At 39.2% G+C, this 15,108-nt stretch overlaps 1 protein-coding gene across 7 annotated transcripts in view; it reads left to right on the forward strand.

Annotated features, from left to right (window-relative positions):
- NBEA (neurobeachin) overlaps positions 1-15,108 on the forward strand; it is an 892,011-nt gene that overhangs the window by 470,054 nt on the left and 406,849 nt on the right. For all 7 annotated transcript variants that reach the window (XM_049853455.1, XM_049853457.1, XM_049853456.1 and 4 more), the window contains one exon: positions 480-544. In XM_049853455.1, the coding sequence (XP_049709412.1) occupies positions 480-544 (65 nt within the window). The remainder of the gene's footprint in view (positions 1-479; positions 545-15,108) is intronic.

The raw sequence follows: 15,108 nt of genomic DNA on the forward strand, positions 1-15,108 counted from the left end.
ACTTTCAGTCATTTGGAATGTACAAAAAAAAAAAAACATTTCATTTCCAAATTGATCTAAATAGTTTATATTCTTAACTTTGATTTTAAAATCTCAGTGAAAAATCCTGATGTTTAGGGACTAAACTCTTGTATTGCAAATATTCCTACTCCTTGTGTAGTCCCATTTGGCCAGGCCTTTGGTCTCTTCTGGAAGGAAGCTTTGTGCGTAGAGCTTGCAGTACCTGGGACCTCGCTTCTCATCTCTGTCTGCAGCAAGCCCCAAATCTCCTGGGAATCCAAAGACATCTTCTGAACTATGTGATTAAAGGGCTACTTAATTTTTTTGCCAACAAAATAACATTGGTTACAAAATCTTATAAAGGGATTTTGAGATAAAACCATGTGGAAGTTATTAACAACATCAGCATGCCCCTTGAACAGATGTCCCTTCATCTGCATGCTCATGTTTCTTACCCTTGGTTTGCTTTCTTTCTCTAGGAGTGGCAAAACTCAATTCAGAAGAATGCAGGACTTGCATTTATCGAGCTCATCAATGAAGGAAGGTAATTAATTTTACAGTTTTGGACAACTGGTCAGTATACATTTTATTCCAGTGGGCAACTGCTCTTCTCTACCATCTGTTCCAAAAATGTATAAAAGACCTTTCAGTTAAAGAGTTTGAACACACAGGTACCTCAGCTTTAAATTAGCAAAGTTTAAAATGTTAAACATTTTTTTTTGGAGGAAAAAAAAAGCAAGTACTAACTAAAGAGACAGACTTTATAATGTTTTTGTGAGCTTTGAGCTGCATCTCGCCGAGTAGTGAAGTTGTTCTACATGGATCAGGCCAACCTGATCTGCAGCCCCATCTGCCGTTCCATCTGCTTCCACGGCAGTGCTCACTGTTCACCCCTTCCGCCCGTCCTCACTCATAGCAAGGAATTTGATCTGAACACCCCGTACCCTCTGGTGTCCAACTGAACATGGGAAGGATGTTAAATGTAGGAAGTATAACTTGCTAAAGAATTTATACAGACCATGCTTAAACCGACGCCATCAGGAAAGTTGTGTCTGGGCACATCACTCTCTTTATCACTTTGTGCTGCATGGTAGTTCCTGTGACTTTCCCTGTGGTTTATCAGCGGTGGCCACTCTAAGACAGATGTAGCTGTCATCTCATTGACACCTATAGCTCCACTGGCCAAAGACCTGAATGCTCTACCACTTGAGTTTCCCTTGTGAAGTAGTGCAATCTTTGGAAAATGATTACTGAATATTTGACATAATGTGTTTATTTCTTACTTGCAACCAGGTTTAATTAAATTGGTAGGAAAACAATGTTACCTATATAAAAAATGCATCTCTATCAAGGAGGGCCATGAAATGATATTTTACAAGATATTCCTCAACATTAGTTTATAAATGCTATAAAAAGCCGATTTTTAAAAAATATTAACTTAAATGTAGGTTAGTGTTATTGGGTTTTTCCCATCATGGTAATATTTTCTGGGAAGTAGTCTCTGTCTTTATAACAGTTCATCTTACTATGTATTTCTCATTTTCATATTCCATGGCCTAATTCTTTTTATTCTTTAGTCTTAATAATAAATAATAATAATACAGGCCTGAAATTTAAAATAAGGTTTGCATTCACTGAAAATCAAAAGGTTCAGGAAAATATCAGTTTTCTTTTATAACACAAATAATTTTACATCATAATAGCACCCTCAGTCTCTTACAAAATTTCACTGTAATAAAAATTGGTAATCATTTCTATCCATCTTCAGGCGATGAAATCAATAAAAAAAAAATTGTAAGGCTACCGATTGTCATATCAGTTTTAGAGATATGCTAATTTAACTGCAAAGTTAAACAATGTCTTACCACCAGTAACTCTCTTAAGAGTTAATAGATTTGAACCACCAATACTTAATTAAGGTTATATATCATAGTAGTTGGAAAATATGGCCTTGGTGATAGAAACAATGCCAAAGATTGAATGACAGAATTTTGCAAGACCAATGTCTTCTTCATTACAAATACCTCCTTTTGCCAGCATAAGCAGTGACTATACACATGGACCTCGCCAGATGGAACACACAGAAATCAAATTGACTACATCTGTAGAAAGAGACGATGGAAAAGCTCAATATCATCAGTCAGAACAAAGCCAGGGGCTGACTGTGGAACAGACTATCAGTTGGTCATATGGAAGTTGAAGCTGAAACCGAAGAAAATTAGAGCAAGTCCACAAGAGCCAAAATATGACCTTGAGTATATCCCACCTGAATTTAGAGACCATCTGAAGAACAGATTTGATGCATTGAACACTAGTGACCGAAGACCAGACGAGTTGTGGAATGACATCAAGGACATCATCCATGAAGAAAGCAAGAGGTCATTGAAAAGAAAGAAAAAACCAAGATGGATGTCAGAGGAGACTCTGAAACTTGCTCTCGAATGTCGAGCAGCTAAAGCAAAAGGAAGAATTGATGAAGTAAAAGAACTGAACAGAAGATTTCAAAGGGCATCTCAAGAAGACAAAGTATTATAATGACGTGCAAAAAGCTGGAGATGGAAAACCAAAAGAGAAGAACACACTCGGCATTTCTCAAGCTGAAAGAACTGAAGAAAAAATTCAAGCCTCAAGTTGCAATAGTGAAGGATTCCATGGATTCAATATTAAACAATACAGGAAGCATCAAAAGAAGTTGGAGGGAATACACAGAATCCTTATACCAAAAAGAATTAGTCGATGTTCAACCATTTCAAGAGGTGGCATATGATCAGGAACCGATGGCACTGAAGGAAGAATTCCAAGCTGCTCTGAAGGCATTGGCGAAAAACAAGGCTCCGAAATTGATAGAATATCAATTGAGATGTTTCAACAAACGGATACAGCACTGGAGGTGCTCACTCATCTATGCCAAGAAATATGGAAGACAGCTTCCTGGCCAGCTGACTGGAAGAGATCCATATTTATGCCTATTCCCGAGAAAGGTGATCCAACCAAATGTGGAAATTATAGAACAATATCACTAATATCCCACGCAAGCAAAATTTTGCTGAAGATCATTCAAAGACGGCTGCAGCAGTAAATCGACAGGGAACTGCCAGAAATTCCGGCCGGTTTCAGAAGAGGACATGGAACCAGGAATATCATTGCTGATGTCAGATGGATCCTGGCTGAAAGCAGAGAATACCAGAAGGATCTTTACCTGTGTTTTATTGACTATGCAAAGGCATTCGACTGTGTGGATCATAACAAACTATGGGTAACATTGGGAAGAATGGGAATTCCAGAACACTTAATTGTGCTCATGAGGAACCTTTACATAGATCAAGAGGCAGTTGTTCAGACAGAACAAGGGGATACTGATTGGTTTAAAATCAGGAAAGGTGTGTGTCAGGGTTGTAGTCTTTCACCATACCTGTTCAATCTGTATGCTGAGCAAATAATCTGAGAAGCTGGACTCTCTGAAGAAGAACTGGGCATCAGGATTGGAGGAAGATTCATTAACAACCTGTGTTATGCAAATGACACAACCTTGCTTGCTGAAAGTGAAGAGGACTTGAAGCACTTACTAATGAAGATCAAAGACCACAGTCGTCAGTATGGATTGCACCTCAACATAAAGAAAACAAAAATCCTCACAACTGGACCAATGAGCAACATCTTGATAAATGGAGAAAAGATTGAAGTTGTCAAGGATTTCATTTTACTTGGATCCACAATCAACAGCCATGGAAGCAGCAGTTAAGAAATCAAAAGACGCATTGCATTGGGTAAATCTGCTGCAAAGGGCCTTTTTAAAGTGTTGAAGAGCAAAGATGTCACCTTGAAGACTATGGTGCACCTGACCCAAGCCATAGTATTTTTAACCACATCATATGCATGTGAAAGCTGGACAGTGAATAAGCAGGACCAAAGAAGAATTGACGCCTTTGGATTGTGGTGTTGGCGAAGAATATTGAATATACCATGGACTGCGAAAAGAATGAACAAATCTGCCTTGGAAGAAATGCGGCCAGAATGCTCCTTAGAGGGAAGGATGGCGAGACTGCATCTTACATACTTTGAACATGTTGTCAGGATGGATCAGTCCCTGGAGAAGGACATCATGCTTGGCCCAGTACAGGGTCAGCAGAAAAGAGGAAGACCCTCAATGAGGTGGATTGATACAGTGGCTGCAATAATGACCTCAAGCATAAAACGATTGTAAGGATGGCTCAGGACCGGGCAGTGCTTCGTTCTGTTGTGCATAGGGTCACTATGAGTCGGAACCGACTCGATGGCACCCAACAACAACAACATCATAAGATTGTAATACAATATTAAAAGTTACTTGTTTCAGATAACTGGGAGCTCCTAAAAATCAAACACCTATGCTCATCTAAAGACTTCACCAAAAGAGTAAAAAGACCACCTACAGATTGGGAAAGAATTTTCAGCTATGACATCTCCAACCAGCGCCTGATCTGTAAAATCTATATGATTCTGTTAAAACTCAACCGCAAAAGGACAAACAACCCAATCAAGAAGTGGGCAAAGGATATGAGCACACACTTCATTAAAGAAGATATTCAGGCAGCTAACAGATACATGAGAAAATGCTCTCGATCATTAGCCATTAGAGAAATGGGAATTAAAACTACGATGAGATTCCATCTCACTCCAACAAGGCTGTCATTAATCCAAAAAACACAAAATAATAAATGATGGAGAGGCTGCGGAGAGATTGGAACTCTTATACACTGCTGGTGGGAATGTAAAATGGTACAACCACTTTGGAAATCTATGTGGCGTTTTCTTAAAAAGTTAGAGATAGAACTACCATACAACCCAGAAATCCCACTCCTCGGAATATACCCTAGAGAAATAAGAGCCTTCACACGAACAGATATATGCACACCCATGTTTACTGCAGCTCTGTTTACAACAGCAAAAAGCTGGAAGCAACCAAGGTGTCCATCAACGGATGAATGGTTAAATAAATTATGGTATATTCACACAGTGGAATACTACGCATCGATAAAGAACAGTGAGGAATCTCTGAAACATTTCATAACATGGAGGAACCTGGAAGGCATTACGCTGAGCGAAATTAGTCAGATGCAAAAGGACAAATATTGTATAAGACCACTATTATAAGATCTTGAGAAATAGTATAAGCTGAGAAGCACACATACTTTTTTGGTTACGAGGAGGGGAGGGAGGGAGGGTGGGAGAGGGTCATTTACTGATTAGTTAGTAGATAAGAACTACTTTAGGTGAAGGGAAGGACAATACTCAATACACAGAAGGTCAGCTCAATTGGACTGGACCAAAAGCAAAGAAGTTTCCGGGATAAAATGAATGCTTCAACGGTTAGCGGAGCAAGGGCAGGGGTTTGGGGACTATGGCTTAAGGGGACTTCTAAGTCAATTGGCAAAATAATTCTCTTATGAAAACATTCTGCATCCCACTTTGAAATGTGGCGTCTGGGGTCTTAAATGCTAACAAGCGGCCACCTAAGATGCATCAATTGGTCTCAACCCACCTGAAGCAAAGGAGAATGAAGAACACGGAGGTCACACGATAACTCTGAGCCCAAGAGACAGAAAGGGCCACATGAACCAGAGACTTACATCATCCTGAGACCAGAACTAGATGGTGCCCGGCCACAACCGATGACTGCCTGACAGGGAGCACAACACAGAACCCCTGAGGGAGCAGGAGATCAGTGCGATGCAGATCCCAAATTCTCATAAGAGACCAGACTTAATGGTCTGACTGAGACTAGAAGAATCCCGGCGGTCAGGACAGGAACCATTCCTGAAGGCAGCTCATCAGACACGGAAGGGACTGGACAATGGGTAGGAGAGAGATGCTGATGAAGAGTGAGCTACTTGTATCCGGTGGACACTTGAGACTGTGTTGGCATCTCCTGTCTGGAGGGGAGATAGGCGGGTAGAGAGGGTTAGAAACTGGCAAAATTGTCATGAAAGGAGAGACTGGAAGGGCTGACTCATTAGGGGGAGAGTAAGTGGGAGTATGGAGTAAGGTGTATATAAGCTTATATGTGACAGACTGACTTGATTTGTAAACGTTCACTTAAAGCTCAATAAAAATTATTAAAAAAAAAGGTTACTGGTTTAGAAGAAGATGGGGTGAAAAATTTGCTAATATCAAGGTCTTAAGCTTCTGATACTGTTTTATTATTTATACTTCAGTGGTAAAGTCTGGGCTTGTTTGGGCTTTTTTTGTTTTTGATAAACAGTTGGGAATATAGAAAATAGCTATATATATAAATATATACACACACACATATATATTTAGATTTTAATTTGTGAAAACCTCCGAAATGTTCTCGATAATGTTCTCTGTGCCGTCTGGGATATTTTTCCACTTTCATACCAGTCATTCCTCTAAATGAAGATGATTTTAGGGGGAAAAAAATGGGAACATGAATAGCTATGATTCTACAAGGACAGACCATGTAGGCATGAATGCAGCAAATGGTTAGTCAGCACCCAGTGTGTATCGAACACTCGTACAGGAGCTGGGAGTGGGGATGTGAATGAGACAGACATGGTCCGGAGTTTTTTTGGAAAAGACAACCCATCGGGTAATACGAGGGCGCCGTGATAGAGGTGGCGGGCGCAGGTATTCACGTAAGCATATAGCAAGGCCCCTAACCCCTTCTGGCGGGTGGGATGGTGGTAGGTTGTCAGGGAAGTATATCCAAGGACAACGTCATCTTAGGTGGGAACCGAGCTATGATTAGGAGATAACCAGGTGGGGCGGGGCAGGGGGAATAGAGGAACACTATTCTGAGAAGAGGAAATAGTGTAATGCACACGGCTAGAGGCAAAACATAGTGAGATGTGTTGCTGGAGAGCTATTTTACTCAACCAACGACTCTTCAAATGTGTTGTATGCCAGCCCCATGGAGGCAAGGGGCTTGTCTTCATGGCCGCCATTAGCAAGGCCAGGCCACAAAGGGGCTTGTCAGCTGTGGGAAGCATGTTGGGGAGCAACTGAGTAGGTACAGACCTAGGAGTGACTTGATCAACTTTGCATTTGAGAATGAGCATCAGGCGTGCAGTATGGCAAATAGAACTTAGGGGTTCGAGACTAGAACCCGGATACCAAGCTAGGGTTTCAGTAATCCTGTGAAGATGATGGTGCCACAGACTGCTAGTGGCCATGAAGATGGAAGAAGTGGACAAATTTCAAGTATCTTCTGGGAATTCAGTCAGTAACACTGCTGAAAGATTGTCTGGGAGAGGGGAAAGACGGAATGGGTAGGACTTGATTTCTGGCTGCAGTAACGGCACGGTCGTTAGTCCTGTGCACTGAGCTGGAACAACGCTGACAGAGAAGCAGGCTGGGTGGGTGGTGAGAGATGTTTCCACCTTTGTATAGCCTAGATCTTAAAAAAAAAAAAAAAAAAAAAAAGATCTTAGCACCTGTGAAATGTCCTAGTGGAGGTGAAGAACGACATCTGGGTATGTGGGACTCGGGCTCTCCAGAGAGAGCTGGGATGGAAATCCAGACCTAGGCATCTACATGTGCACATATGATGTAGCTCAGGGTACAGTTGTGCCGTGTGAACAGGGCACCGTGCCTGCTGGAATGTGTAGCACACGTATGTTATTTGTTGATGGCATGCCTAGGCACAAACTAGGTATTTTGTACTTGTATGTCATTTGCATGGGCTTAGAGCGATTTGTGCACTTTTTTCTAATGGTTTAAAATGAAATGAGACGCACATAAACTCGTACGTTTTCTCTCCCTTGTTAGTATATCAGTCTTTAATTTGCCCTTGTGGGAATGAAGATAAAAATCTTTAAGTGGAAATTGTCATAAATGTTTATCCTACTTAACAGCCACACTTGTGAATATAGCTCATCAGTCATTGCTGGAAAAAGCGATTGTGCGCTTGTCTGCAACTAACAAGACAAAACAGTTGATGAATGTGCAGCTGGTGTAAAGTCCTCCCCAGGACAGGCTGAAATTATAAGCTGGGTCGTTTAAAGGAATCTAACAAAGGGTCTTTATAATTAAAACAAAGCAAGGGTAATGGGATGTAAAATTGCCTATAATATCTTGGCAATAATAACTGGATTTTAAATTATTAAAATATGAATTGAAAAATGAGGCAAATAAGCACTACTTTTTTTAAATTATGGAATTTGAGTGATTCTTTGAGATTCTCTGAAATAAATGAATGGTTTGCCTAAAATAAACCTTTATCACTCTTTTGAAAGCATAGAGGATGTATTTAATGAATATTGACCATAAGAAACCAGGATGTATTCATGTTTAGCACTAAATGTAACCTAAGGTTCACAAGATTCCCATTTTTATTTTGTTATTTAAAATGGAGGAAATACGTGGCTTGTATTTCATAGCTTTTCAATAGAAGAAGCATATTTTGTCCAAGTGTAATTCTTCAATGATGACATGGCCCCAACCGGCATGTTTAACAGTGCTTTTCAGTATTTAAGCAAATAAGCTTAGACTTATGTTTTGTTTTCAATTTTGTAAAAACTGTATTTAAATAAAAGCTGTAACTTAGAAAGCTTTAAGATAAAGAAACCTTTCTTTAGAGTTGAGATTCTAATTTAATTTTGAACCAAGAATCCCTGGAAACTCCTGGAAAATGAGTTTCCTCTCCATATTTTTTCGTGAGGGGCTTAATCTATACCTTTTCAATAGTATTCTGTTATTCAGTTTATACATGTAATAAGTTATTAAACACACTGAGTTTTGTGAATGAAGTAAAAAACATAAAAAATCTTTTCTTCTATAAAGTTACTTGCATTAGCTCTTAAACAGTATATATATAATTTCTCAATATAACTTTAGATATTGGTAATAAATAAAATGCTATTTATATAAAGCTGGGATAAACAAGTCTATTCTTAGAAGTTAAACCAAATAAAACAGCTTGAACCAAGCATTCTTTTCTTGAGTCCCTGCTGTATCTCTGACCTTGGGCCTGTTTTCTCAACTCACAAGCTCTATTCCATCTATTTTCAGAGATTTTTACATCTCTTAGTGTTGGCTGTTCTTCTCCTGGATGCTACAACTTTGAGCTCTTTTCTTGCAATATCAGAATTTCAGCCAGGAACTTGGTTAATTGGCCTAGGCTTAGCCATTAAAACAAAAAAAAAAGCAAACCAAACCCACTGCCGTCGAGTCAATTCAGACTCATAGTGACTAGAATAGAACTGCCCCATAGGGTTTCCAAGGAGCGGCAGATGGATTCAGACTACCAACCTTTCAGGCAGCAGCCTGCACTCTTAACCACTGTGCCACCAGGGCTCTAGGCTTAGCCACAGAAGGAGGGAACCCTCTAGACCAGCCTTTTGAAACTATTGTCTTGAGCATTAAGAGGACATAAAATCAGTTTAGTGGGTTGCTATTAGCACTTTTCAAAGTAGGAAATAGTAAAGAAAGAATGGAAAAAATAACTGAGTGCATTGCTCGATATTCAGGTAAATATTGTTTGCTGAAATGTTTATTGTGCATCTATGTAGTATTATGATATAAAAGACATTTCTCATATTTTATTTTGGGCTACAGTTTGAAAGTCACTGCTCTCAGCTGATTACCCAGGAATATAATTTATGTGAGTCAAAGCAATCTTAACCTGTCCTCTAAATCTGAAAGTAATATCTTCTAAACCCAAATTAGCTATAGAATGAGTAGATTAACTAAATCCTTCATGAGGAGACTAGCTTGTTGGGACTAGTTACGTAGAGGAAGAATAAATAGCCAGAGGTGATATGGACTGATCTTTCTGGCCTCTGAACAAGTTGGGAGTAACTTGCTATGTGCCTGCATCATGAAACAGAGGAGGCCTGACTTCCTTATCTGTAGCACACTGAGTTAGTGTCAGAAGATCTGGGCATCCTAGCCTCGCAACATTAGGCAAGCGTGTGGTCTTTGTAATCTTTCTGGTAATGTTCTTCCTGAGCTAGCTAGCAAAGGGGCAGGTTGTGTGACATGCAACTGAGTGAAGCTACCTAAGAAATCCAACAGACGGCACGAGTGTGTTCAGCAGTCCTGCACCTATGGCCACATAACAAATTACCACAACCTCGATGGCTTCAAGTAACAGAAATTTATTCTCTCATGGTGCGGAGGCATGAATCTTAAAGCAGTATGTTGACAGGGCCGTGCCCATTCTAGAAGCTCTGGGAGAAGACCCTCCTCACCTCTTCTAGCCTCTAGTAGCCTCACATGTTCCTTGCCTCTGGACAACATAATCATCAAATTATGTCAATTATTTGTATTTAAAATTCAGGGCCTCAGAGTCTCAGGTCAAAGCAAGTGCTTTAAATTATGACAAGCTGTGTGAAATCGGGTATTTCTAGGGCATCAGAACTTGCTTTGCAGATAGCTATCCATTTTGGAATAGGATATTTTCCTCACCTCACCTTTTTCCAGTATCCATGATGGTTCTGTTATGAGAACAGGAATGAATAGGTTTGAACAAAGGTGGTTTTTTTTTTTTTCTTTCTATTTCCTTTGAAAAATAAACTTAGGTTAGAAGATGAAGACCACCTGACTAACTTCCTGTGTAGTGTAGACTCTGCACAAAGAAAACACTCTATCATAGATACTCCCAGGGGACTAATGTATATGTTCGTTTGTTTTTTACCTCAATTTCCGTATGCCAAATGTACCACAGAATGTTTTAGTCTTACGAATCTTTCGTTATCATTAAAATTCTATATCTTTTTTGCCCGTCCTTCCCACATTTTTTTCCCACATAATATTTCCATGTGTTCATGTGTCATTTATTCATTTTCATGTAATATTGGTTGGCGAGTCCAGCTTCATGACAGGTGCGGTGCAAATCACATGGGAGACAGAGAAGCATAGCTGTGGTACTTCACTTGCCAGACTTAACAGTCTATGAGAGAGCCTTATTAAAAAGAAAAGAAACAAATTAAAAAAAAAAAAAAAGACAACGTAATACATATTATACCCACTGCTTTCGAGTCGATTCCGACATAGCGACCCGATATACATATTATAATGCTCATAATTTGTGAGACATTGAGAGAAGGGCGTAGGGGGGTTACAGAAAAAGGGAATGGCACATATAAAGGTCCTGAAATAGCATGATTCATTAAAGGAACTATAAATGGACTTTTCTAGAACATAGAATAAGCATGTTAAAGTGGCAGCAAATAAAGTTGGAGAAGTAGACAGGCATTTGTACATCACAATAAGAAGTTTGGATACTATCTTATAGGCTATGGGTAGCTGTTGAGGAAAATAAAGTATATATAATATGATGGCTAAGTGAAAAATGTACTGGAGGATGGAAGATTTAAAGAGGAAGAAAAATTATTGTAATCTAGGTGAGAAATGATTAAGGCTTAAACTAAAGCAGTGTCAATGGAAAGAAACAGATTAAGAATGTATTAAGGAGGTAAAATTAACACAACTTGGTGGTTAATTCAATACAGGATGATATTAAAGCCTCATTTCAGTAGGCAGTAAAGTGAATAGGGACTTCCACTTCAGCCATATGGGCGGCTCAGTGCTCTGAGGTTTCCTTCTGCCACAGAACTTTCCATAGCCTGCATAGGATACACTCTTTGATACGTCATGAGTCTTAGAAGAGGTAGAGAAGTTCCCAGGACCACCTGTCTTGCTTCCGCTCCACCCCAGTAAGATAGTGCCTCAAGGAGTAGGAATGCCCTGGGGACATATGCCTAAAGCTGCACCACTAAGGGGATGTTGAACCTTTGGCCAGAAGTGAAGTAGAGAATCTAGCCTGGAAATTTCAGGCTAAGGTAAGATCCTCCAGGGTAAGTGACATGCTCTAGTGGAGTCTCCTTGCTATCACCAGAAATAAAAGCAATCTATCTATAGAGAAACATTGACCCAAGTTAGGTCTCTAGGACACCTGATGATTAAGACAAGAAATGAGGTAATAATCGAAGATGACCAAGTACATGACAATGAAAGACACTATGTTTGAAAATTAGAAAGGAGGGAAAAAAGATTTAGATCTCCAAGGATTTCAAAGATTGGAATTGTGAAATACAGGATATAAAATAGCACAACATTGAATTAAAATACACCTTCAAGAATGAGCAGGAAGATTTAGAAAAAAATTGGAACTCATAGAATTAAAAATACAGCTTTGGAAAAACTATGTGAATTGGTGATTCATCAGGTTAGAAAGAAATGAAGAGAATTAGTGAAATGGAACATATATAAGAAAAACTTTTACCAAGAATGCAGAGAGAGGAAGAAATGAAAAATATGAAAGTGATTGTAAGACATATACTGGTGAAATGAGAAGGTTTAATTTACAAATCATCAGAGTCGAAGAAGAAAAGAATACAATATAGATGGGAGGAGATATTTTAAAAGGTATGTTTGCGAATTTTCCAGAACTGATTAAAAACACGAATGCAGAGATCCAAGAATCACAATATACCTCAAGCAAGATAAATAAAAGGAAACCCATGCTGGATGAATGGTGGTGAAACTGAAGAACACCAAATGCAGAAAAAAAGCAATCAGAGAGAAAGGGAATTCATCCACAAAAAAAGCAATAGTAACAGCAACAAGGAAGATTAGAAGAAAGTGGCATAATACCTGCAAAGTGTTAAGGAAAAAAAGAAATTCTCAATGATTTTATATCCACTAAAAACACTTTCAAGAATAAAGGGATGAAAAATGGGCAAAACATGCAGAATCAACTTTTTCAGAACACTGGAAATTAACGAAAGGCTTGCAGCAACCTGGGGAACACTTATTAAAAAAAAACAAAACAGCTGATTCACGGTAAAAGCAGCGAACTTTGTGGTATTTTAATTCACCCTCCAGTCCCTTTCACTGCTTCACAGTTAAACAGAAGTCATGAAAATTACAGCCCACGTTCCAAGTGTTATACACAGGGAGCAAAACGGAGTTCATTGAAGAATTGTAATTAATTGTTTGTTCTGCCCGGTCAACTGGCTCCCTGGAAGGCAATCTTAAAAGGTTTGTCATTATTTCCCCTAACTCAGACCTAACCTCAAGCTCATTGCAGCCTAGTTGATTCCTGTTTATAATGACCCTATAGGACAGAGATAGGATAATATCCATATGCCTACAAAGAATACCAGTTAATACAACTGGTATTCAAATTTTGCCCGCCAACCACGGAGGCCAAAGATGAAGAAATTGAAGATTTTTTACCAACTTCTGCAGTCTGAAATTGATCGCACATGAACTCAGGATGCACTGATAATTACTGGTGATTGGAATGCAAAAGTTGAAAGCAAAGAAGAAGGATCAGTAGTTGGAAAATATGGCCTTGGTAATAGAAACCATACTGGAGATCGCATGATAGAATTTCGCAAGACCAACGACTTCTTCACTGCAAATACCCTCTTTCACCAACGTAAATGGTTTTATACACATGGATATCGCCAGATGGAGCACACAGAAATCAAATTGACTACATCTGTGGAAAGAGACGATGGAAAAGCTCAATATCATCAGTCAGAACAAGGCCAGGGGCCAATTGCAGGTCAGACTATCAATTACTCAGATGCAAGTTCAAGTTGAAACAGAAGAAAATTAGAACAAGTCTGTGAGGGCCAAAGTACAACCTTGAGTATATCCCACCTGAATTTAGAGACCATCTCAAGAACAAATTTGACGTATTGAATGCTAATGACCGAAGACCAGATAAGTTGTGGAAAGACATCCAGGACATTGTACGTGAAGAAAGCAAGAGGTCATTAAAAAGACAGGAGAGAAAGGAAAGGCCTAAATGGGTGTCAAAAGAGACTCTGAAACTTGCTGTTGAACGTCTAGCAGCTAAAGCAAAAGGAAGGGATGATGAAGTAAAAGAGCTAAACAGAAGATTTCAAAGGGTGGCTTGAGAAAACAAACTAAAGTATTATGATTACATGTGTGAAGACCTGGAGATAGAAAACCAAAAGGTAAGAACAGGCTCAGCATTTCTCAAGCTGAAAGAACTGAAGAAAAAATTCAAGCCTTGAGTTGTAATTCCAAAGGATTCTACAGGAAAAATAGTAAATGATGCGAGAAGCAGCAAAAAAAAAAAAAAAAAAAATGGAAGGAATACGTAGAGTCACTATACCAAACAGAATTGCTCAACGTTCAGACATTTCAGGAGGTAACATATGATCAGGAACCGATGATACTGAAGGAAGAAGTCCAAGCTGCACTGAAGGCATTGGGGAAAAACAAGGCTCTGGGAATTGACCAAATACCAGTGGAGATGTTTCAACAATCAGATGCAGCAGTGGAAGTTCTCACTCATTTATGCCAAGAAATTTGGAAGACAGCTGCCTGGCCAACCGACTGGAAGAGAGCCATATTTATGCCTATTCCAATGTGGAAATTATCAAACAATATCATTAATATCACATGCAGGAAAAATTTTACTGAAGATCATTCAAAAGTGGTTGCAGCAGTATTTCAACAGGGAACTGCCAGAAATTCAAGTTGGTTTTAGAAGAGAAAGTGGAACCAGGGATATCATTGCCGATGTCAGATGGATGCAGTCTGAAAGCGAAGAATACCAGAAGTATGTTTACCTGTGTTTTATTGACTATGCAAAGGCATTCGACTGTGGATCACAACAAATTATGGATAACATTGCAGAGACTGGGAGTTCTGGAACCCTTACTTGTGCTCATAAGGAATCTGTACATGGGTCAAGAGGCAGTCATTCTAACAGAACAAGGGGATACTGCGTGGTTTAAAGCCAGGAAAAGTGTGCATCAGGATTGCATCCTTTCACCATGCCTATACGATATATATGCTGAGCAAATAATCCAAGAAGCTGGATTATATGAAGAAGGGAGCATCATGATTGGAAGAAGACTCATTAATAACCTGTGTTATGCAGATGACACAACCTTCCTGGCTGAAAGTGAAGAGAACTTGAAGCACTTACTGATGAAGATCAAAGACCAGAGCCTTCAGTATGGATTACACCTCAACATAAAGAAAACAAAAATCCTCACAACTGGACCAGTAAGCATCATCATGATAATCACAGAAAAGATTGAAGTTGTCAAGGAGTTCATTTTACTTGGATCCACAATCAACACCCATGAATGCAGCAGTCAAGAAATCAAACAACTC

Source organism: Elephas maximus, chromosome 14 (assembly GCF_024166365.1).
Source record: "Elephas maximus indicus isolate mEleMax1 chromosome 14, mEleMax1 primary haplotype, whole genome shotgun sequence".
Lineage (NCBI taxonomy): Eukaryota > Metazoa > Chordata > Mammalia > Proboscidea > Elephantidae > Elephas > Elephas maximus.